Genomic DNA, 26,372 nt, shown 5'->3' with positions numbered 1-26,372 from the left:
GTTATCAAATTTATAGATAATATAAATGAATAATTAATAATAAATTTAGCAAGAATAACTGGAAAGCATGAGAGCTAAGCACAACGATTCATATAAATATATTCACGTTGGTACTATTTATTAAAGTTAAAAAAGAAATGAGTTAAGTACCCACAAGTAAGAAATTGATCAAACAAAATACGGCATATCTCTGTACAAAGACAATTCTGGATTAAAATATGACAATTTCAACATAGTCTTCTTCAGGTGATATGATTTGTATGAGTTCTCCTATTTCTTTGTTATACTTACCAGTATTCCAATTTTTCTACAATGAAAATACATCGCTATGCTAATTTGAAAAAAGTAAACATTATTTTTAATTGAAATAAGTCAATATAAAGCCCTACATATCATTTTAACAAGTCTACTTTATAGGAACAGTAAGAAAGGATCTGTCTGACACCAATCTGCCTTCAAGGACCTATCTGATAAAGGCTGGGGATATCAATATACCCTTACTATGTCTAAGGTGCTAAAAAAAAAAAATTTGAAACTGTTGTAAGACGCATCAGATAGAAAGTACATAGATAATATGAAATCCATGCTGGTCAAGCATTTGTAGAGTTAATATATTCAACCCAAGGACCAAACAAAACATTGTCCATTTAGAAGGGATGGTTTTGAGGGTGTCACCTGGAAGAAGGATGGGCGAGTTTCACATCCCTATGAAACAAAGCAGGACCCTGCGGTCTTTGCTCTCCCCACCATGTCCTCTGCCTGCCTTTTGTCTGTGGAAAACTTTAGTCAAAGAATAAGTTTAATCAGAAAAGTGAGAACAGATGGAAACAAAAGAAAACAATCAAAGGAAACCAAATAATAATGCAGTCATTAAGCAAAGTCAAGGACCTCTAGCACTTTCTCAAGGGCTATAGATAATATTCTGAGGCATATCCAGTGAGCTATCTTACAGATACCAAAACACCAGGGGGAGATGTTAACTGCATGATAACAAGACTGTGCCCTGGACATAAGCTGCCACGATTTTGAGAATTGGTCTCAAAGAAAAGGGAACAAGTGGACCTTGAAACTGAAGATTAACCACACCTAAAACAACCAAGATGACACTGGTCAGACCACTGATGACCAATTTGAAGATGACTGTCGGAGCTGGCTGTGCTGTCTCTGCACGTAGCCCCCTCCTGTCTATAAAAGCTGTTGCCCCACTGGTTGCCAGCGGGGAGGAGCTGGTTTTTGGACAGATAGCCATCTGAATCCGCCCCGTTTCCAGCTGCTGGCATCTGAAATAAAGCAAACTTTCCTTTCCACCAACCTGGCCTGTTTATTGGCTTTTGAGCAGCAAGCAGCTGGACCCCACCACATCCTTTCAATATCTACAAATGGGGTAGTGGGAAAAAGTCACAGGGCAGAAAAATATAGTGCCTGAAATACAGGGGAAATTTTCTCAGCAAACAGAAATAATCAGAAATAAATCAGGCTGCTCTGTGAAGGAACAATATCCTTTGCTGTATGTGAATCATGTTGCCCAAAGCCCAATGGAGAAGGGCAGGGTCACAGTGGTACAAGCAAGGAACTCCCCTGATATCAATCACCTGAAGACAAGGAACAGAAACACACCAAGAGGGAAAATCCTAGTGAATCCTTGGGAGATGGAACTCTCCCTTTGTACTAAGTCATCTACTCAGTGAATGTTTGGGTGACATCCTCCTCCGAAAAACAAGCCAAAACCTGGGAGGAAAAAAACCCAAGTGAGAGGCTTGAGATGTTACCATAATCCTTTGGGGTTAAAGATAAAATTAGATGGGATCTTAAATACTGTGAGTAATCTAGGCAGAATGTGATCAGAAACCCTATTCTATGAGTCGATTTTCTATATTTTGTTCTCCACATATATTTGGCCTTCAGTGTTTAGCAAAGATTTGCAAAGTCCCAGACTGTCCCATCTCTCATAAGGGAAACCAGGAAAAGAGGTTTCTGCTCACATCACATTAAATCCATTACATATGTAAAACACTTTACATATATAAACTCTTTGACCCTCACAACAATCTATGAAGAAGGTATTATTACCATCCCTGTACTATAGATGAGGAAACTGAGGTTATGTAATTTGCCCCAAGGTCTACCAAGAGTCACAAAGTGGGTACTCAAAATACGAACCATGAAAGAAATTTCATTGTCAGAACCCTGGCTATTCTTTCAGGAAGGAATCACTTTAACTTGCTTGATATTATTTAGCAACAATTTATGTACATTCTAAGTGTCATGAGTGAATTTTTTCTTCTCCCTCTCCACTCCTCCTCACTACTCCCACCAGCTCCCAAATCATGTTTCTCACATGTGCGAGAAACTAGGAAATACCAGATAGCATTTTGATTCAACACACATCCAAGAATAGCTGTAACTATCACAGTCTAAGAACATGTTGAAAAAGAATGTATTTGTCCATGATTAAAATTTTAAGACTATTAAACTCTAAACCCAAGCAATATCTTAAAGAAATAGAATACAGTATTTTTGTGGCTATCTGTTTATCAATTAAGAAGTTTGCTTGACTTTAACATTGAATAGCATATCTCATGAAGAAGTTAGTGATTAATAAATGGGTTTTAATAAAATGGTAACTTCTGTATGCTCTTAGCAACACCAAAAACAGCAGCTCCTTCTGCTTTTAGGCTGATCTCAATTACCTGTGTTTGTGATTTTGCATAATATAGCAAAATTATTCTTGCTGTTTTAAACCAACCCTGTTATCTCACTTTTATTTAGTTCTCTTTAATGTGTTAATTTCACTATATAAAATGAAAACACAGGAAACTCCAGCAGTCACACATACCTGTGATCCAAATGGTGAATGGAAAGGATCACTCCGGAATTTAAATGGGTCTGTTTTAGGGTCACCAGAATAGTAAACTCATGTTTATTTCTCAGCTTCTGAAAAAACTGTTCAGCTGTAGCAGTGGAGGCTTTTATACTTCTGGGAGTATCTAAAAAGGGAAACAAACAGTAAATAGACTAGAATGTGGTCCTTTATCCTTTATAGGCAACATCTTTCAGAAACATTACAAGTAATTGCTGATAAATATCAAGCTCCAGACTCTCCTGGTAAATTCTTTAAAAAACACTTTTTGCTACACATAACACAGATAGTAAACCACATGAATGACTGAGCTTGTATTTCAGGGATCTTTTTTCAAAAATGTCTTTGAGACAAGGAATCAAAGAAGCCTGTCAAAAAAGCCTGTTTGAAGAAGTGAGCTTCCAAGTTTTCTGCTCACACTCTTCCTATATCCTGGATACCATGGCCACATCAGTGTCAAAACAGAACAGAAAGATGTCCTTCCGAAAAAAGGACCTAAGAGACCATGATAGAGCCATTTAGCTTTTCTGACACCTTATGACAGAAAACTGGATTTAAATCAATGCGCTACCTTACACATTGATATCTATAGCCAGAAGGCTTGCTATAAATAGATTTTTAAAAAGATCATTGAAATTAGTCACTCTCAGCCTTCTGTGCACTGGATGAAACGTTAAGATCAAATTATCATACCATATTTTTGAAAGAAATGCAGAGGACTTAATTCCCACGTCCCTCTCCCCTGGTTTAAAGAGCAACTAGACAAGAGATTTGAGTGGGAGAGTAGATTTTTATCCTGCACTTCTCTTTGGTTTAGTCTTGCAGCTCCAACCTCAAGACTCACAGGATATGGGAAAAATAGCCAGGGACAGACTTAGTGGACATGACAAAGCCTATCATTCAAGCCATCTTCCAACAAAGCACAACACTTTCCTAGTTGTAGAACCCCTGGTTCTACCCCCAGAGAATGCCAGTGGCACCCAATCCTAGTCACTGTGACAACCCAAAGTTCTCCCACACATTGCCAAGCATACCTTTCGGAACAGTGTAGCAGAAATCAGGTTCAGAATAACTACCTTGATGAAACAGAGATTACGGGATTAATCTAACGTTCCCACTTTTCCAGCCCCATAAATTTATGGAATAAAATGTAACCATCTGGCTTGTGTCCATCACTGGGAATGCACAGACATGGAGAAGCCCTCAAGATAGTCATAAAATAGAGGGGACAAATAATCCTAATAAAATAAAAGAAATGCTGTCATTTTCAGCATAAATACAAAGTGTTCTTTCAGGTAAATACAAAGTGTTCTTGGATCACAGAGGGAAAAGTAGCCAACATCAGTTGGAGGGAAGGAGCTCATAAAACAAATGGCATTTGGTCAGGAGGAGACGGTAAAGAATCCACCTGCAATGAAGGAGACCCGGGTCTGATCCCTGGCTTGGGAAGATTGCATGGAGAAGTGAATGGCTACCCACCCCAGGATTCTTTCCTGAAGAATCCCAGGGACAGAGAAGCCTGGCGGGCTACAGGCAATGGGGTCACAAAGAGGCAGACATGACTGAGTGACTAACACTTTCAACTTCTTCACCAGGTAGAGAAGAGAGGGAAAACCATTCCAGCCATAGAAATAGCTGATGAAAAAGCAGAGAGGTATGAAAGGGCATGATATGGCTGAAAAAGCAAACAGCAGCCACTGCAGAATGGAGCTGGGCAGGAAAGCTGGATAGGATAGGCAGGGCTTTGTGTGCCAGTGTAACAGATACTTGTCTTTGTCATCATCCACGATTTAATCTCTGGGTGCAAAAATTAAAATAAATAATAATAATTCTTATGTACCACTGAAAAACCATCCCACCTCACTCCTAACCCACAGCTTCCTCTGTGTTAGAAGGATTCTGATTTATCACAGCATCACCTCTTCCTGTCCACAGTAACTGATTCAGAAACAGGCACCTAACCCAGGACAAGGAAATCAGGTTCAGGATACTGGTTCAAAGTTTCAGGACAAAGAAACTTCGGTGTTTCCAAAAAGAAACTTCTTCAGTTCTATCCCACAGTCACAACAAAAAGCATAACAATAATCTGCAATTTCAGCCATGGTTAGTGTAATACTTTCTCCCCAGACTCCAGGAAGGAGAAGAGAGGCTTTGCAGAGATGCAATCCAATTCCTCTGAGCTCCAAAACCTTCTGCTGCCTCAAGAAGGCACATAAGATGTGACTCTGAGAAGAATTTACCTAGTGTTAACTTTTAATCTACTCCAATTTACATACAAGTGAATTATTCACAAATTCCAAAATTTCATTCTAACTTATAGATAGAAGCAAATTAAAATTGAATTATAAATATTTATTACGCTCCCCCCTCCCCTCCCCTTTTCAGGCTTGAGTTGATTCAAGGTAGAGCTTGAGCAAAATCCTTTGTCTTGCTGAACAGGGTGATAGATGGGGACTCCAAGGAGAGAAACAAAGGAAGAACTACATTGAATATGGAAATGATGATCAGAGCCACCAATAGAAGCAAAGGCGTGGCCCAGTGAGGTTAAGCTCCAATAATGAGAGAAAGAAACTGAGAAAAGGATAGCAGCTGCCTGACAAGGAAGAACTTTAGAGAAGAGATGCTTAAAGAGGATTTCTAGAAAGTTTCATCATTTGTTACTCAAAAGAAAACCTCTGTTATTTTCCATTGCTTTTGGGGTCAGATTCGTGAAGGGTTGAGAGGCTGTATTATTTTTGTGGGTTTTGTTTGTCTTGTTTTCAGATGAAATGACATGTGAAGACTGACCCATGATGAAAGGAAGGACATAAAAATGGATTATATTTTAATATCCTTGGTAAAAATGTACATCACCATGGTTGAAAACATGGTGAAGGCAAGTGTAGTTGAAGGGAAATTATTTTGTAAAAATTGTTCAATCTTCATTTTGGAAAAATTTCTCTGGTAGCCATATGGAAGGTTATTTGAAAAAAGAAAAAAAAATGAACATAGGGAAAACTCTTGAGAGACTAATAATTCACATGATTGTTGACTTTTCGTTAAGTTTCACATGTTTTGGCATTTACCAGGAATGGTGATACAGAGCTACTTACTGGTCATTTCACTGCCTGTCAGGAACGCTGATGCAAGAAGGGCCAAGTAAACACCAGATGTTATTTGCACTGAGATTCAGGAAGTGCTTAAGGAGACCTGCAAGGCAGAACCATCCTTTATCCTACCAGGGTGGTAGGCAGGGTCCCAGAAGGTCTCTATCCAGCTTAGACTTAAACCTATTCATTCATGGGGTCACAGTGCAGGACAAGCTCTCTCACCTGTCCAAGCTCTCCTCTTGGCCCATTACACTTCCTGTTTTGCTCCCTCTATGAGGATTAGGATGACTTGCAAGAACAGACCCTCCAACATGGAACATGTCCTGCAGAAACTCCATTCAATCTACACTTTACTGACAGGAAAAATGAAATTCTTTTTTTCCATCCTGATTAACCAAGTTCATGGTTATAAAAGTTTAAAAACTGGGGCTGGCATGAATCTGGCATTCCTAGTCCAGAAGCCTAAGACACAGTGAAGGGGGGTTATTGAATGAGACAGGGAGAGCACCTATAGGAAGCAGAATAATTTTCAGCTTTCTGTCAATAGAACAGCATCTTCCACCACCCCTTACCTCACCCTAATGATATTTACATCTATTGTTCCCCCTTAAAAACGTGTTTTTCAAGAATCCATTATGTCTGAGTCTAACAAGGGCTTGAAGGGAGCCCGAACTCTGTGAGTAGCTCAGAAAAATTAGCAGGGGTTGAATTCAAGAAGTCTTTAGAAAGCAAAGTCTAAACAATTTGGTCACCAATAAAAGACATGCCAAAGGTAAAAAAAAAAGAAAAAAATTGAATCCAAAATTCCCAGCTTGAGAGACTGAATGAAAGGAACTGCAGGACAAGCATAATGGTACCCAGATGGGATTTCAATTTTAGAAACGGTCATTCTGAGGTGTTCAGAGATGTGCATGGGGACATGTCCAGCAGGAGGCTGGCACTACAGAACCTGATCTCAAGAGAGAGGTCAAGGTTGGCAGTATAAATGTAGAGGTCATCGGAATACAGCATCTAAAGTGATAGGCATGCCTGAGTAAATCATAGGAATCACAGGAATGAGAGGAGGATAAAAGGATGGACCATAAAGACACTAGATCTGTAGAACAGCAGGGACAGCATATTTAACTTTATATACGTACTACATAATGCTGCACATCTATACCATACAACATTTGTCTTTCAAAAATGTGTAAATAATATATTTTCCTCTTTGAACCCACATTCCATTTTATTCTCACAAAGCTTGACAAGGACAACAGTTATCACAGTTGTCAATGGGAAAAGCAAACCAAGGAACAATTCTGTGAGTCACCCAAAGGCACCCAGCATGCTAGAGGTGTAATGGGGATGACAATTTTTGGTCCCATATTCCTTCCACTAAATTGCCCTGCCTTCTGAACGCATCCTAACCTATGCTCAACTGCCTCTCACAAGCAGAAAAGTAAATTCAAGAATGTGAACACAGAAAATAATGTAGAAAAAAGTAATTATATAACATTTTTAGTTTCTTAAGTGACTGGCTTAGTAGTGATTTTAAGAAAGGTCACTTTCCTCATTTGCATTTGTTTCCCAATTCGTAAAGTTAGCATTCTTGCCTTTTATTTTCATCTCAAAGATTATATAATGTTCAGAGAGACTTCTTAGTTCCCGTGATTATTACTTCAAGACCCAACTCTATTCCTCACCAGAAAATCAAGGCAGAGAAACCACCATGTGAGAATAATTCTACTTTATTTTTGTTATCATTTCAATTTTCAGAATTCACAATTAAATTCAGGGATATATTAAGCAATTCCTCAACAAGGCCTCCTGTTAGGAACCATGTATAAAAAACAGAATGTGTGTGGTGGTTCTGAACTCAGAATAATGAGTTTCCAATGCCAGCTATCAGATGACTAGCTGTGTTTGGCATGTAGCAACACCATGTGTTGGCTTTTCACATTATGATACATATTATTATTACTCTCACAAGCAGTGAGCCTGTGGTACCTACTCAAACTACCAAGAGCCATTATACCCTTGTGACTTTCTGAGCTTACTTTCATTCTAAGTATCTCACACTCCACAAAATACAAGTTTCCACATATGAAAATTGACATAAAATTTTGGGCAATGTAAACACTGCATTGTTTTAAGAGTCTGATAAAAAAAAGTTTCTGGCAATGAAATTATTCTTAGAATAAATCCTGCCTACCACCCTCTGTTTCTAGATAACTGATCATTCTCCTATGGACAAAAGTCAAAGTGAATTGAATTTCTTTTCAAAGAAGAACTGACAAAGATCATTTGAACTGCCTGTTTAGAGAAAAACAGGCTAAGAAAAGGGTCTTTAAATACTACTAGGAAGCTGCACAGAAGAACTTACCAACACGCCCATGCTATACAAGGTCTTTTTAATTGCAGAACTGCTTGAATTTAAAGCAAAACTTTGTTTCCATGCTTTCCATATTTATTGTGTGCAGTGCATAAAAATCCCACCAAAAACACAAGTGGCATTTTCAAGTAGTTATTAATAAATAATAAAGCATGTCAGAAGCAATCACATCAAAATATTCATTTTTAGTCATGCGACTTCCAGAATGAAGACATGAGCTCACACGTGAATGCAGAGTAACCCCCTACACACACAAACAGAGTGAGGGTGAAATGGAGCGAGACTGGTTTCTTTCTAAATCAAAATGCAGCTGAATGCAAGTGTATCTGTGGTCACAAATATGGATGTTTACTGATAAAGAATCCAACTGGAGCTTCTTTAAGTACTAATTTTGGTGCATTAGTAGTAAAAGAAGGAATCTGTCCATCTCCCAATAACAAAGCAACTGTTAATAATTCTTTTCTTCTTTTGCACTTAAACTGCATCACTACTACTGCCATCATGAATCTAATGAGTCTCTGTTCCCTGACAGGTCTCTCTCCTATCTGCAGTATGTAGAAACCTAAATTGATTTCCTGCCACATAATCAGACTAATACAGATAAAATGTGCAGATTCAATCATTAAAAACAGTCTATCTCAGGCATAGAATGGTTAACTTAGAATGTTCCAAAACTCACCAAATTACCTTATTTTCCCAGTCTCTAACTGGGAAAGGTTGTCTTCTAAATTCAGGTTAGAAACGTATGCTGTTATAACTATTATCATTATTGTCTATTGCTCTTGCTCTCCCTTCAATATTCCCATGCCTTTAGAGTCCAAAACTTTAAAGGCAAAATAAAAATTTTAAAAGCCATAAAAACTGGACTAACACAGAATATGCAGTTTGCAAAGTCTTTCAACATGAGCAATCTCATTTAAGCCTCACAGCAACTTTGAATAAATGGGATTAGTAGCTCTACAGTAATAAAAATTACAGATAAGGAAAGCAGTGCAGAGAAACCAAATCACTCATCTCCACTAGAGGCTCAAAATCAGAGCTGATGTCTATCAACTTACTATATGAGGAACTTGTTGGTTCAAAACTTCAGGAACTTCCTGAATGAAATCTAAAACTGGCCACATACACAGAGGGCAAGGGGAGACTGTAGGAAGAGGTAGACAGCTTCAGATTGATAGGTGGCAGGTTTAACAAACAAAGGAACTTAGACACCAGGCTTGTCTTGGGCAGTTGCAAGATGAACAGATCTCCACACTTGCCTACCAGAATCTTAAAAGTTTATATAGAAACCTTAAACTGGGTTCAGTCACATATAACTCCCAGATGGTCTCAAAAACACATTGCTTCTTCAAGGTGGCCGTATGGTTGAAAAGAGCTCCCACTGTGGGTACCCTGGAATGCACATTTCAAGGATGGGAGAGGGTGAGGAGCTTCTGATTGCCCTGATCTGGCTTTTGGGTCATCTGGCGATCATGTCCTCTCAACAGCCTTCTCCAGTAGAGTACTCTAGGCAATTACATGGGAACAAACCTACCAAATTCAGTTGACAGAACCTGGATCCCAACCCAGGCCATGATGGCTGATACATACTCTACAAAGTAGATAAACCCTCATTTTAAGTTAACGTTTATGAAAAAATTTATTCTGAAGATAAATAAATACATTTTTCTTGATCTTTGGCTCAATTTAGGATTTGCAGATCTATAAAACTACTCATATCACACAATCTCTCAGCTAATACTGAAACAACTGAGGTGTAATGGCACTAAATTTTAAAGTTTTTTAAAAAGATAATTTTCAAATAATTTTCCTCAAAAAGTTACTGATCAAAATGTATGAGTAATCCACAACTTTTTCATCAGCAAACACACATCTAAGGATGCCACATCCTCACCCTTTAGACATCTACATGCTTCTTTACATTGCCGGGTTCGGGGAGTACAAAGACACACTCTTGGGAGGCCAACTTGGAAATATCCCTTCATTAAATCCAAAACAATCTCAAAAGTTTATTTCAAATCCACAGATAATTATAATTTGATTCAATGCAAAATAAATATATCTTCACATATTATTTACCAAAAAGATTTGTTGGCTTAGTGTTGTGAATACCTGTGTGCATGCTCAGTCATGTCCAAATTTGCAGTTCCATGGACTGTAAGTGGTCAGGTTCCTCTGTCCATGGAATTTTCCATGCAAGAACACTGGAGTGGGTTGCCATTTCCTACTTTAGGGGATCTTCCTGACCTAGGGATTAAACTCGAGTCTCTTGCATCTCCTGCATTGGCAGGCAGATTCCTTACCACAGCACCACCTGGCAAGCCCCAACACACAAACAGACATACACAAATACATATAATAAAAAATCAGAAACAAAAGCATCCACTAACTAGTTAAAGAAACAAAAGCAAATAGCAGATTCTACTACTAGATTTAGCAACCATATGATTGACTTTAAGCAAATTATCAGAATTTTATTAAAGCAGAACAAAATGTAGTCAAGGTGTAAAGGGGTTAAAATAAGAAAACATCTCTACACTTTGAAGCTTAAAATTATATACACAACAGCCATCAGACAAGATATTCTCTCTCTCTCTTTAGTCACTAAGTCGTGTCTGACTCTTGCAACTCCATGTACTATAGCCTGCCAGGGTCCTCCGTCCACGGGATTCTCCAGGCAAGAATACTGGAGTGGGTTGCCATTTCCTTCTCCAGGGGATCTTCCCGACCCAGGGATCAAACCCAGGTCTCCTGCATTGCAGGCAAATTCTTTACTGATTGAGCTATGAGGGAAGCCCTACACTTTGAAGTTTAAAATAAGAGAAGATATTAATGTTACTTTATTTTTGTTTGTTTTGATTCCATGGAAACAAGCAACTTTCTGAAAACTGGCTCCCATGAAAACTGCTGCTTGAGTTTATAATCATATTAATACTTTTAGCTAGTGTTTACCAGTCCCTCAGAACTTCACCAGTGAAATTAGCAGCTGTTTTGTTACCAGCAAAATTAAGAAGGTAAATTAGCCAAAACAGTATTTCTCTTTATCATCTCTTCTCTCAGTTGCAATACTGCTCAAGAATAAGATCAAATAGACAGAAATACTAAGCAAATAGAAGAGAATATGATGACTGATGACAATGACAATGTCAATGATTAAAATGATGACATCATTTACAACCTCAGTAGACTGGCTGCACTGCTTTGTTGATCCTGCCTCATTACTTATGGATAGTAGTCTCAACAACATCATTTGAACATAAGTAGTAGATCTGAGAATTAGTAATTTGCTACATCTTTATTTAAAGTAGCCCAAAATATTATATACAATTGAACCCAAACTGTATACAATGTCTTAGCTAATATCATTAGTCAATGTCTTAAATACATAAGGAAACTTAAATTCATGGACTTTCATGATTTACAAAACATGCTTTTGCTGTGATTAAAGTAATTATAAACTTGAATAAGTGAAATGTTTGAATTTCTTTAAAAAAGGAGAAAATATGAATTTTTATTGATCTTACTATTGATCATTAACAGGTGAAGAGGCTCAACTGCACCTTCCTATATTGATATAGTTAGGATGAATGAGGTGTTGCTTACATTAACAAAATGCTCACCTTAACAGTGACATGTATAAATTCATCGATTATGTAACCTCTCTTTTCTATTATAAGATATCTCATATATAGTACCTAGCTATATCTTTAATACATATATAATTACTCTTTGTAAGTTCTTCTATTAAAAGAGTAACTAGAAATTTAAAAGAAATATATATATATAACAGTTTTTTAAGTGAACCATATGTCATTCATTTATTTTATTTGAAGCCTCATCAAATATTCATACAGTCCGTGAGAAGGATAAGACAGAAAAAACAATATGTTCATTCACAAAGCTGGCTATCTTTTTATCCACACATATGTTAGTGTTTAGCTGGCTTAGTAGATTTATTAATGTAAAAAGAAAGAAAAACAACATAGGATCAAGATGAGATTTTTATTATGTATCCTCAACATTCAATTGAACTATTAATTGACAAGAATAAAGAATAGGGATCGCTAAGATAGTTTTACATCTATAAAATGTGAAATTTATAAATGGTGCAACCTCAGATTGCACAGGCAGATTCTAACAGAATATTTGCTGAATAGCCAAAGAGGCAGTATACAGTTCCCCATCAATTATGCAGAGCTGAAGTGCTGAAATACACAATTTCATCTTCTACCTAATAGGCAAATTTGACCTGAGACATCAATTTTGGGAATTTGCTCCGCTTTTATCCTTCTTTAATTACAATAATCAAATTACTTTAGAATAACAAGACAACAAAATATCAGTTATCATGATTTATCACCCTATTGAAACTGTGCTCTTTTATGATTATTATTTTCACTGCAAGAAAGAAAACAGCATTATAAAGTACCAAAGGATACAGGGCATAGCATAATCAGTTTCTCAATCCAGAGTCTCAGACACCAGCCCTTAAGTCTACCTCTGTCCTTGTTCCCCAGGCCCCGTATCTATCTCCCCTCCATTTCTGAACCAGTTATGATAATTAAGCCAGAAAACTAAAAGTGAAGCTCAGAATTAAGTCTTACTGCTCAGAGATTCAATAATAATAAAATAGCTCTGAGAATTTATACAGCCTCTAAAATAAATCATTTCCCAGCCCTGCTATGTTGGCCCAATCTACAAAGTTGAGCCGCTGCTTCAGTTTTCTAGCCTAGAACTCAAAATTCTGTCCTGCACACCCATCTGTTTGGTTGAAGCTCTGATGTTCAGACAGGATCTTGCCAATTCTCTCTGCTAATCCTCAGGAATAGATGAATCCTGTTAAAAAGTGTCAGAATGCTAGATCCATCAAATGATGCCTGCCTGCCTTTGAACTGTAGGGGTTACTGGACTTTCCTCATTAGCAGACTGGATACCACTCCAACTCCCACTCATCCTCATACCCTCCTCCATCCTATTTTATCATCCTCCTGGAGTTTTTCCTGCTCCTATGAGTTTTTATAAATTACACTCACTATTTAAGTGAGGATTCTATCCCTAGATAAAGCACAGAAGATTCACTCACTGTCTAAGGTTATCTTTGAACTTCACCTTAATCTCCACTACTCATTTCCAGGAGCCTTAAATCTAATCTTACCAAGCTTAGGTCTCTCCCATTTCAAGACTTGGGTTTCTCCTTAAGTGCTCCTTCCTTTGCTAAGTATTGCCTCCAGTTTCTGGCTCACTTTAATTAATTCAATAAATATATATTGAGCACTTGCTATGAAGTGAGCATTCAGCAACAAAGATCAGGAATAATTCAATACAGTGAACTGTCTACTGTGCAGAGACTGCTCATTTTCCTCCATTAGCAATAATTGTCTTCTTTTTAGCAATTAAACTCCATACTTTCATCTGGGCACATGGCTGTTCAGCTAGGAACTATGTTCCAGCTAAAGAGGCCAAGTGACTCCGATCTGGCAAAAAGGAGTAGAAGTGATACGTGCTATGATCCAGATTTTAATATTAAAAAGGAGACCGACTGCTCACCACTTTCCTTTCCCTCAGACTGGAATCAGGATACTGCAGTAGTAAGTGAAGTTCTTCAATGAGGACAAGTGCATTGTGGGACCCTGAATAATCTCACATGGCAAAGATACCCATCATCCAAGAAAGCAATGGCCTGCCTCTAGCCTGCTAAGGTGAGAGAAAAATAACTTCTTCCTTTATTAAACACTACATTTGAGGTGTCTCTGTTACAGCAGCTTATTAGCCTGTTCCCTAGGTAATACATCTCTCCAAGTTTCCTCAGATGCTCCTTGAAGAGTCATTCTTTAAAACAAGTATCAGCAAATGTGAGGTGGCATCTCATTTTGGTTTCAGTTTGCACATCTCTGATAATTATTGATATTGAGTACCTTTCCATCTGCCTTCTGTATATCTGGATGTCTTCTTTCAAAATGTAAATATCCTCCAGTTAAAATAATTTTTTAAAAAATGCCAATTGAAGTCCTCTGCCTATTTTTAATTGGGTTGCTTTTTTAATTTTATGGGTTCTTTATATATTTTGGATATCAACTCCTTACTAGATATATTGTTTGCAAATATCCTCTCCCATTCAGTAGACTGCCTTTCATTTTGTTCATGGATTTTTTTGTTTTGGAAAAGCTTTCTGCTCTGATGTAGCCCTACCTCACATCTGTCAAAATGGCTGGTATCAAAAAAACAAGGAACAAGTGTTGGTAGGAATGTGGAGAAAAGGGGACTCTCATGCACTGTTGGTGGGAATGTAAATTGATGCACACATTCTGGAAAACAGTATGAAGTCTCCTCAAAAAATTCAAACTAGAACTATCATATGATCCAGAAATTCTACTTCCAGATATTTAAGGAGAGAAAACAAAAGCATAAATTGAAAAGCTACATATGTATGTGTGTATACATATATACTGGAGAAGGCAATGGCACCCCACTCCAGTACTCTTGCTTGGAAAATCCCATGGACGGAGGAGCCTGGAAGGCTGCAGTCCATGGGGTCGCAAAGAGTCGGACACAATTGAGCGACTTCACTTTCACTATACATATATATATATATATATATATCCGTATGTTCATTGCAGTACCAGTTACAATAGCCAAGATATGGAAGCAATCTAAATGTCCATCAATAGATGAATGGAAAAAGATGTGGTACATATATACAATGGAATATTTACTCAGCCATAAAATAAAAAGAATTTTTAATTCTTCATTCTTCCTTTCCATCATCTATAAATTTGAAATATTCCCATTTGCAGCAATATGGATAGACATGGAAAGTATTATATTAAGCGAAATAATTCATACAGAGAAAGACAAATATCATATGATTTCACTTATATGTGAAATCTGAAAAACAAAACAAAACAGAAGAGACTCACAGATACAGAGAATAAATCTGTGGTTACCCAAAGGGAATGGACGAAACAGGCGAAGGGAATTAAGAGGTACAAACTCTCAGTTACAAAATAAATAAGTCACAGGGATATAAAGTATACATAGGGAATATAGTCAATTATGGGTTTCCCTCATAGCCTAGTTGGTAAAGAATCTGCCTGCAATGCAGGAGACCAAGGTTCCTGGGTTGCGAAGATGCCCTAGAGAAGGAATGGCAACCCGCTCCAGTATTCTTGCCTGGAGAATCCCCATGGACAGAAGAGCCTGGCAGGCTATAGTCCATGGAGTCACAAAGAGTCAGACAAAACTGAGCAACTAAGCGCAGCACAGCAGCATGTTAGTTTTAGATTGGCTTAGTAGATTTATTAGTGTAAAAAGAAGGAAGAAACATACAAGATGAGATTTTTATTATGTATCTCCAACATTCAATTGAACCTATTAATTGACAAGAATAAAGAATAGGGATCGCTAAGATAGTTTTACAGGGTCACAAGAGTCAGACACAACCTAGCGACTAAACCACCACCATTGTCAAAATTAAAGTTAACTTTGGTGATGAATGATAACTGGTCTTAAAGGTGGCGATTATTTCATAATGCATAAAAACATCAAATCATTATTCTGTATACCTGAAGCAAATATAATATGTGTGTTAATTATAACTCAATTAAAAACAAAGTAAATAAAACAAGCATCAGCAAAATTTTCTGTATATGGCCAGACAGTAAATATTTTAAGCTCTGCAGGTCACATACATCTCTTGTTACACACTCTTTTATATTCATATTTATGTTTGCTGCTGCTAAGTCGCTTCAGTCGTGTCTGACTCTGTGCTACCCAATAGATGGCAGCCCACCAGGCTCCCCTATCCCTGGGATTCTCTAGGCAAGAATACTGGAGTGGGTTGCTATTTCCTTCTCCAATATTTATGTTTACAATCATTTAAAAATTTTAAATGGCCCACCCCCTCCCCACCCCTCTCTGTCTTCTCTGCACTGGGAGCAGCTCTCCTGCTGCAGCCCTTCATCCCCTGAAAATGTACACTTGCGCCAAGTTCGTCTCCACCCCCTCCTTGATCAGGAGAACCTCTACACTATTGAGCCGATCACTGTCTGCAGTGGTGGTAAGACGTCCGGAGACACTGACGGATGAGAGCCACAGCAGCTTGGCAGTAGTTCCCCGTCCCCTGACCACCTCACTTACTCCTAGCCGCAGCTTCCAAACCAGTGCCATCTCAAGGGACATTGACACAGCAGCCAGGTTCATTGGAGCTGGGGCTGCCACAGTAGGGGTGGCTGGCTCTGGAGCTGGAATTGGGACCGTGTTTGGGAGTCTCATCATTGGTTATGCCAGGAACCCTTCTCTGAAGCAGCAGCTCTCCTCCTATGCCATTCTGGGCTTTGCCCTCTCGGAGGCCATGGGGCTCTTTTGCCTGATGGTGGCCTTTCTCATCCTCTTTGCCGTGTGAAGGAGCCGTTTCCACCTCCCATAGCTCTCCCGTGTCTCATCTGCCCTGTATTTTTCTTTTCCTGTACCTCCCCAGGCAACCTGGGGAAAGTGGTTGGCTCAGAGCTTGACAGAAGGAAGACAAATAAATACTGTATTAATAAGAAAAAAACTAAATAAAATAAAAATTTTAAATGGCTTCTCAGGTGGCTCAGTGGTAAAGACTCCACCTGCCAATGCCAGAGACACAAGAGATGCGGGTTTAGTCTCTGTGTCCAGAAGATCCCCTGGAGGAGGAAATGGCAACCCACTCCAATATTCTTGCTGGGAGAATTCCATGGACAGAGGACCCTGATAGGGTACATTCCAGGGAGTCATGTAGAGTTGAACACAATTGAGAGACTGAGCACACAAAAATTTAAAAAACCATTCCTAGCTCAAAAAGTGAAATGTTAATCACTGTCTAACTGTGTCTGATTCTTTGCAACTCTGTGGACTGTAACCCACCAGGCTCTTCTGTCCATGGAATTCTCCAGGTAAGAATATTGGAGTGGGTTGCCATGTGCTTCTCCAGATCAAACCGAGGTCTCCTGCATTGCAGGTGGATTCTTTACCATCTGAGCCATCAGGGACGCCCTTTTAGCTCAAAAGGTCATATAAAAAACAGGCCCCAAATTTGGCCCACAGGGCCACAGTGTACTAAACCCTAGGAGCAACAAATGTAGATAAAATTTCCCTTAGATAAACAGCAATTCTTTTAGAATAAAATAATACCATTCGCAGAAACGTGGGTGGGCCTAGAGATTACCATACTAAGTGAAATAAACTAGAAAAAGACATCTACCATATGATATCACTTACATGTGAAATCTTAAATATGACACAAATGAACTTATCAATGAAACAGGAAGAGACTCACAGACATAGAGAATAGACTTGTGGTTGCCAAAGGACAGGGAGGATAGGGGAGGGATAGATTGGGAGTTTGAGACTAACAGATGCAAACTATTATATGTAGGATGGATAAACAACAAGGTTCTACTGTGCAGCACAGGCAACCACATTCAATATCCTGTGATAAACCACAATGGGAAAGAATATGAAAAGATATATGAATAATTGAGTCACTATGCTGTACAGCAGAAATTAACACAACATTATAAATCAACTACAATAATTTTTTTAAAAAGAAATTATTTTATATCTTTAGTTATACTTATGTTGAGAATGTAAGACCAAAAAAATGTAATGATCTGCTTAATTAGAGCAGGTCTAGATGCTATAGAATCAAAAAAGGGGGAGATAATTCCCATTAACTCGCTTTCATCACTGCTGTTAATATCTATATTGGGGGCATATCCTGTTGTCCTTCACTCTGTGACAGGCTTCCCAAGTGCAGGGATCAACTTTGTAATTCTCCTTCTTGGCACAGTTCATGTAGAAAATACATATGTGGACAATTGTCTTGTTCACTGATGATTTTCCCATCTACTTCTATGCCTTTTCAAAACAGTGTTTGTTGTTTGCTCAAATAACTAAGTAGAAGTTAGAGATTTATTTTGCCTTCAAATATTCCTTTGCATTGCACTTAGGTTAATACTTATTATTTAAAATGTAGAACAGATGATAACCCAAACAAATGTAAAAAAAATTTACAGTAATATTTTATATTGCTATATATTAAAACCAAAGACTCTCTCCTTTCCCCTTGGGAATATAAACTGGCAAGTATGGAGAGAGAATCTAGATTTATGAAAAGAACTCAGTCTTTTGTAGCACTGAGATGAGCATGTTCCTAGAAAAAGGAGTAATAGAGGGTCTCAGTTAATGAGAGGTACAAAACTTTCCCCTCACGTGATTACACTGTGGCCTGAGACTTTCTTAGAAACGTCACCAATTTCCAGAATGTCAGAGGAAACAATTTCTAATTGAATGGCAAAAAACACCTTCTAGAACCAAATGAAAGCACTGGACCTGTCTTCCCTCAGCTCCACCGTCAGTTTTGGGATAGTTGTGAGTTGACCTACACAAAATGTTCAGAACATTTTGATAAATTAATGCTCTTGGTTTTCTTTCTTATGAAAAAAACTATTCAGGCAAAACGTCTACACAATGGTCTACAGATAGCTTCCTCACTACATTTTACACCCTTTAAAAGAGAGGAGAACCAGGCATCAGAATTATCCTGGATTTATATAGAAATCAGGATTTAACATGTCACATCCTGCCTTCTTGACAGTTCTTTTGCTTTCATGGTAGTCTAGAGCTCTGATTGTTTATTATGGACTTTTTCATTGTTTTTCAGTGTAGCGCTTTTGCTCTCTTATATCTTTCTCTGTTTCCTGTCTAATTCCTTTATATGCCAGTCTTACATCCTCAGAAAAACTGGTTTTATCTCCTTGAGGGCAACAACTGCACCTTTTAGTTCTCTTCAATTTCTAACTACTGGCGATTATAGTCCAAGACAGAGAGAAAGAGTCTGAAAAATACTTGTTGAAAAGAGTTGAATTAATTTTCCTTTTCAAGGTCTGCAAGACAAAACAACATACCCACCTTGGCTGAGTGAGAGTGTCACTCCCACCCCCTCTTAATTCCCCACTGAAGCAAGGCATACAACCCTGAGCTCACTGTGCAGCCCCAGGCAATGCCTGCTACCCAGGCAAAGACAACTGGCAGCGCACGCGGCTTTACTCAGAGGTCCTGAGAGGCGTGGCCCATAGTGTTATAAGTACCAGTCTTATTAGTCCAAGTTAGGAAAATTGCTAGAGTTTGAAATTCTTTTGAAACCCCAATATCTGAGTATAACCTAAAACAAGCTGCTTCTTTTCATTCCAGAATTTCCTATTTGAATGTTACCCTATGTCATATATTTATTCCTCTTTGTTCATATTCTAGTTCCACAAAATTGTTTTCTTTCTAGCATTTGGAAGATAAAATGGGTATTTCCACCTTAATGCCACATTTAGATATGCCTGTCCATATATTCGAAAGATGTATTTCCAATTTAGGAAATTAAGCCCAAACATCAACAGTAATATTTCCTATTTAAATATCAACAGCAAATGATTCACTCACATTTTCCTCATTTGCATACCTTCTCTCCCTTATCTACACAACTTCACATTCATTCACTAGAAATATACTTTTCTTTTTATTCTGAATTCTTATTTTTAGTATTCTTATTTCATTTTTCTCTCTTATTTCATAAAGTATGAGCATAAGTGCCAAAGATAAATAGTATGTGTTCATGTGTGTTGTGTATATAAGTTCACACACATTTTTGCTCTGGTCAATCTACAATTTATAAATGTTGCTATTTCTAAAACATCATTGATCCATCAGTTTTTAGGACTTTGGCCTGCATTTTCACTCAGAAGCAATACTTCACATGATGGCTAGGTCCTGAAAAGACTCAACCTACTGCAGTATGCTGTGGCTGATTTAAATCCAGTAAATTCTGGTTTCATAAATCCAGAAGGCTGAACTCAGAACACCTGGCACCTCAATGGGCAAGGGAGAAATATGAAAGCCAAAATGAAGTAGAGGGATGGAATAACTGAGCAAGCTGCAGACTAGATCCTGAAGAAGGGAGCCAACAGTTTAATCCCTAACAGTCAAAGAAGTAAACAGGAATTCTGGCTCGGCTCAAGTCAGGCAATCCAGGCAGAGGAAGCAATCTGTACAAAGCACGTGATACACAGAAGCACAGATCCTTCATGGACCTGCCAGTGTTTTATACCGCTGAAGCATAAGGCGTGTGGGAGGGAGGGAGGTGGGAATGGAAAGTCTAGTCAGGTGGTCAGGAACAGATCATGGTTCTGTGATCAGCCTTTGCAGGGACACTGTGTTACTCAGAGAGCTGTGGGGCTAAGACAAAACCAAAGCAGAGGCCCAGTTATATGAACTAGACCAGCAGAGTGGGACGTAAGGAGGAGGCATGACTTTGCAGGCATATGGCTGCACAACACCAGGCTCCAGGCATTGGTACGGTGAATTCGAATGGGTTGTACCCCCACACTAGTGGGGTGAGGTCCCCATAAACTCTCTGTCCTGGTCAGAACTGACTCAGGAACTGGGAATGGTTGGCATACAAAGCCTCAGTTACCCCAGCCTACATGTGCTGACACAGACCACTCTTTACAGCTTGGCCTCCAGATTAAACCACATTTAATCTTCGTACTTAGGACCTAAGAATGTCTCCTCCCTAAACACCTGTAAAGGGAATGGAAACGCTCCCTCCCTGAGTCACACTAAGTTACAGGAGCAAGGGCAGAAGCCTGCGGTGCTGCTGGCAGCACTGAGCAGATAATGGAAGGAGGTGAGAGAAGAAACTCAAGGGTCCCAACGTTGATGGAGAAAGACTAAGATATGCAAAGCCATAAAGAAGGAAGAGAAGAGGTCCCAGAGTGAAGAGCATTCTCTAAGTGAGAGCCACTGGCATGAAAGTCTTCCTCGTTGGCAAAAGATGCTTGGAGATACTGACAGTGTCTGCATGTGGATCAGGTGAGTTTGTGATGCTCAAATTCAGATGAGTGGAAGGAGAAAGCTGGGGCTAATATTTTTCTGCTTTTGGTGGATTTTTCTAAATGAGAGATTTTTATAAAGAGATGAAGAAGGAGCTTGTACTTCAAGGCGAGGGAGGCACAGAGAGCACAAGGTGGCCCCAACAGGGATAGATGCTGCTGCCCCTAAAGAGGGCTGTCATCTCTGCAGTGACCCCTGAAGCCAGAAACAGCAAGGGAGGGACCGGGAGTGTTATCCTTCCGCTTCAACTGTACACCTAGCACCTAGGCTAGTGCCTGACACACAGTGAATCTCCTACAAATAACTGTTTAACGAATAACAAGAGTTAGTATTTCTGATGTGCTTTGTAGGTGAGACACTTTCCTAAGTCCTTTCTTTGTATTTGCTAAGGAGGCACTATTATTGTCCTTATTTAGAGAGACAATGTTACTTGTTCTAGGCTAGGGCTCCTCAACTTCAGTGCTATTCACATTTCAAACCAGATGATTCTTTCACGGAACGCGGGGGTGAGGGGGGAGGGGGCAAGGAGAAGGCTGTTCAGAGCACTGTGTGATGTTTAGCAGTATCTCTGGCCTCCAATAGAAGCCCATCCTGAAGGGTGACAACCCAAAATGTCTCTAGACATTGCCAAATGTGCCATGGGGGACAAAGCTGTCCCTGGTTGAGAACCACTGTTTAGGATTCTAGCTGATAGATGGTTCTGCCAGGATTTGAACTCAGGTTATCCACAAGAGAACACCCTTAATCTCTCCATCACAGCTGCCCGTCGAGCACACAAGCTAGCATCTAGTGACTGCTTATTAGGAGCCAGATGTCCTGTGGACACTTTCTCAAACCGTCTCATCTCATGATCACCATCGCTGTGCATCTGGATGGCTGCCTTGAAACCAAACACTGCAGAATAATAACCTGAAGTGTTTTTCTTAACAAGTTGATTCACATTCCAGATACTGTTTCAAATATTTCTGGAGGACTAGAACTACATTTTGGTTTTCTGATGGTTTAAGGTCCTGACTTGTCTGTCCTATTTTTGAGAATTTCAGTGTTTCTTACAGAACTAAACAGATTAGATTGTCTACATTAAATCAATTCAGATTGTTATTCAGCATTAAGGACTTATACTGTGCCAGTTTTATTACAGTATCCTAAAATCATCTTAAAGTAGAGGCACAAATCAGTGGGGAATAGTTTCCAAAAGATGTGAGCTCCAAGAGGAAGATGGCCTTTGTGAAACCTGCACAGGGGGTAGGTAACTTGATTGTAATGCTGTCAATGCTCTTCACAGAAGCCTCCACTCTAAGACAACAGGAGCAAACCTCAACCCACAGAGTTTCTCTCTCTCTCATTTCAAAAATTTATCTAAAAAGTGAAGTCCAAAGCATTTAATATCAAATCTTTCTACCTGTCTTTAGTATCCAGAATATGTAGGATGAACTATTCTTTAATAAAGGTAATAAAACCCACTGATAATACAGTATCAGAATTTGGTATCCTGGTACTCCCCAAAGCACAAAGCATGTCTGAAATTATGTCAGTGGAGCACACCTTGAAAGGTCAGTAAGAACATTCACGTCATTGACTATATTGAAAACCCAATAACAACCACTCGTTGGGAAAAACGTTTTTTGTAAGTAATGTCAATATGAATTACACAGGAAATTTACAAATTGTGAGTACCAATCTTTCACAGCACAAATGGACATATATTTTGAATAAGCATTTTTGAATATGCATGTGCACTCTGTAGTGAGTGTATACTGAATGTCTACTGCCATCATTTTTTAGTGTATACTGAATGTCTATGCTATTGCCATCATTTTTTAGCTTAATCAAACTATTTAACCTCTCTGGGCTTTGGCTCCCATCTATTATTACTATCTACAAGATGGGAATAATAATAATAGTACATGGGGTCATTTTCAGGATTAGTATATATATATACATATATATACACACACATATATATACACACACACACATATATATACACATACACATTTACTACTTAGAACAGTGCTTGGCACACAGTAAGTGCCCAATTAATACCACACACACTTTGGTATTCAAAGAATTCAAACTGATGTGTGTAAACTGATATATAAATTGGAATAAATAGATAATCAAGCCTCAATGCCAGATACAGGGACACATCTACAACTCTTCTAGCAGAACTAAAATACTTACACTTTTACTACACTATGCATGACAGAAAAGTCACAGGAAGAATAAAACACTTCTCTAACAGATGTAGATATGAACAGTCATTTCACATGCACATCAACAGCTTTTAGCAGCCACAATTGTAAGTGAGTTCATCAACTAAGTGGGAATATGTTGAACTATGAAATTTTCTTCTGCTGGTCTGAGAGCAGAGCTTCAACATCTGAGAAGGAGGAGGACTTGATGACTGCAAGATGGCAATTTTCAGAGTGTGATGAGAGAATTTAATTTTGTGCATCTCCCACACCTCCCCACACACACTTCAATCTGTGCCACATGAGTGAATTTATATTACATTACTTCCTGTTCTCATCATGATCTTTGTAAAATTTTTCTCTTATTCTTTTCTACCATCTGGGAAGGGTTATTCTGTACCACTGTATTAACTACATTTCTGAAGAATATTTATGTGTCCCTTTGGTAACCTTGGTAACTATGAACAAACATTTTAAAGACAACTAAAGCACTATAGTCATAATTAGAAAAAACAGTCTGTGTTTATTTTTTCATGTTACTTATACATAACGATGGTACTAAAGAAAATGAAAACTGTATTAGAAGAAAACAGAGATGATAAATTATATATAAATGATATGCAACATGTCATAAAAACAGAATTATTTGCAACGATCACCCAGATCAATGTTTTTAAGTGACCATAAGATTTTGCTTTATTAACTTCTGCTTTATTGACTACGCCAAAGCCTTTGACTGTGTGGATCACAACAAACTGTGGGAAATTCTTCAAGAGATGGGAATACCAGACCACCTTACCTGCCTCCTAAGAAATCTGTATGCAGGTCAAGAAGCAATAGTTAGAAACAGACATGGAACAACAGACTCATTGCAAATTGGGAAAGGAGTATGTCAAGGCTGTATATTGTCACCTTGCTTATTTAACTTATATGCAGAATACATCATGCAAAATGCCAGGCTGTATGAAGCACCAGCTCAAATCAAGATTGCCGGGAGAAATATCAATAAGCTCAGATATGCAGACGACACCACCCATATGGCAGAAAGCGAAGAAGAACTAAAAAGCCTCTTGATGAAAGTGAAAGAGGAGAGTTAAAAAGTTGGCTTCAAACTCAACATTCAGAAAACGAAGATTATGGCATCTGGTCCCATCACTTCATGGCAAATAGATGGGGAAACAATGGACAGTGAGAGACTTTTATTTTGGGGGGCTCCAAAATCACTGCAGATGGTGTTTGCAGTCATGAAATTGAAAGACTCTTGCTCCTTGGAAGAAAAGCTATGACCAACCTAGACAGCATGTTAAAAAGCAGAGACATTACTTTGCCGACAAAGGTTCATCTAGTCAAAGCTATGGTTTTTCCTATAGTCATGTATGAATGTGAGAGTTGGACTATAAAGAAAGCTGAGTGCCGAAAAATTGATGCTTTTGAACTGTTGTGTTGGAGAAGCCTCTTGAGAGTCCCTTGGACTGCAAGGAGCTCCAACCAGTCCATTCTGAAGGAAATCAGTCCTGAATAGTCATTGGAATGACTGATGCTGCAGCTGAAACTCCAATACTTTGACCACCTGATAGAAAGAACTGACTCACTGGAAAAGACCCTGATGCTGGCAAAGATTGAAGGCAGGAAGAGAAGGGGACAACAGAGGTAAGACTGTTGGATGGCATTACTGACTCAATGGACATGAGTTTTATAAGCTCTGGGAGTTGGTGATGGACAGGGAAGCCTGGTATGCTATAGTTCATGGGGTCGCAAACAGAGCCGGACACAACTGAGGGACTGAACTGAACTGAAGATTTCTCTTCATAAATATTGATGAAGAACACGAGTACTAGTATGTAAAGCCAAAAAAATTCTATTTTATCTTAAGTATGATAGCAAGATGTGAATACTGAGTAATATCAAAACATAAATGCTTTCCAAAAGGTGTTTCAGTTCCATCCAGAAATACTAATACAAAATGTGTATTTTCTGGTACTGTATTTTCTGTGTATTTTCTCTACTGATAATAATCTCTTAATATTTCAAAGTTCTTTCCATTCTTGGATGATTTTTCAAACTTCTAACACAACTTAATGAATTTTTCACTTGAAAACTATCATTACTTCAGTGTGCTGTCAGGACTCTGATCACGGTGAAAAGTTTGTTTAACGACTCCACTGAAAAGGACCATACTATTTCTGCTCTTCTTGCCCAGGATGACATGATTTGCCTGACATCTGGGGACACAGATTCGGCTGCCTTCCAGGATTGAACCCCTGGGTCAGGAAGATCCCCTGGAGGAGGAAATAGCAACCCACTCTAGTATCTTTGCCTGGAGAATCCCATGGACAGAGGAGCCTAGCGGGCTACAGTCCATGGGGTCGCAAAGAGTCAGATACAACTGAAGCAACTTTGCACTTACTCAGCACCTGGCAACTGGGCTTGGCTGCACTGCTTAACCCTGGCTTTCTCAGCTCTTCCCATAACAAATGGCATCACTTGCAAGACAGATGCCACAGGTCAGGTTTCCATTCGGATTCTCGGAATTCACCACTGCCTTATTGTCACTACCTTTCCAACTGCATCCCAGCCCACACTCCCATGTGTGTGTCACAGTCTGACCATATTGAAGTACTTGCGTGCCTCCAAGTACACATGCTCTTGAACTCCCTATATCTTTGCAAATGCTGTGTGTCAGCCTAGAATGTCCTTCCTTGCCTTGTCGGTCTGTCATACAAACACCTAAATGCTTTCCGAGTTCCAGCTTAATCAAGCACCCTGCTCCTGAAGATCCCACTAGAGTTGGCAGAAGTGCTGATTTATTCCTCAGAATGCCAGTCCACTGACAGCTGTAGAGTTCAGAACCACAAAGCTTAGCAGATTGCAGGGTGTTAACTTGATTGATGCTTTTGAACTGTGGTGATGGAGAAGACTCTTGAAAGTCCTTTGAACTACAAGGAGATCAA

The 26,372-nt window shown here is 38.8% G+C and overlaps 2 protein-coding genes across 4 annotated transcripts in view; one reads left to right on the top strand and one right to left on the bottom strand.

The window, feature by feature from the left end:
* NELL2 (neural EGFL like 2) overlaps positions 1-26,372 on the bottom strand; it is a 460,086-nt gene that overhangs the window by 324,659 nt on the left and 109,055 nt on the right. For all 3 annotated transcript variants that reach the window (XM_061416377.1, XM_061416378.1, XM_061416379.1), the window contains one exon: positions 2,837-2,987. In XM_061416377.1, coding sequence (XP_061272361.1) covers positions 2,837-2,987 — 151 coding nt within the window. The remainder of the gene's footprint in view (positions 1-2,836; positions 2,988-26,372) is intronic.
* LOC133247501 (ATP synthase F(0) complex subunit C2, mitochondrial-like) lies at positions 16,222-16,874 on the top strand. The gene has a single exon (XM_061416380.1). It carries the CDS (start codon positions 16,293-16,295, stop codon positions 16,722-16,724), a length of 432 nt encoding a protein of 143 aa, XP_061272364.1. The 5' UTR covers positions 16,222-16,292; the 3' UTR covers positions 16,725-16,874.

Source organism: Bos javanicus, chromosome 5 (assembly GCF_032452875.1).
Source record: "Bos javanicus breed banteng chromosome 5, ARS-OSU_banteng_1.0, whole genome shotgun sequence".
Classification (NCBI taxonomy): Eukaryota; Metazoa; Chordata; class Mammalia; order Artiodactyla; family Bovidae; genus Bos; species Bos javanicus.
The sequence above is the reverse complement of the archived record's forward strand: the minus strand, read 5'-3'. Positions and strand labels throughout refer to the sequence as shown.

What these genes read in the sequence shown, in the direction of transcription:
- LOC133247501 (XM_061416380.1), top strand. Translation starts at nt 16,293, where the DNA reads ATGTACACTTGCGCCAAGTTCGTCTCCACCCCCTCCTTGATCAGGAGA.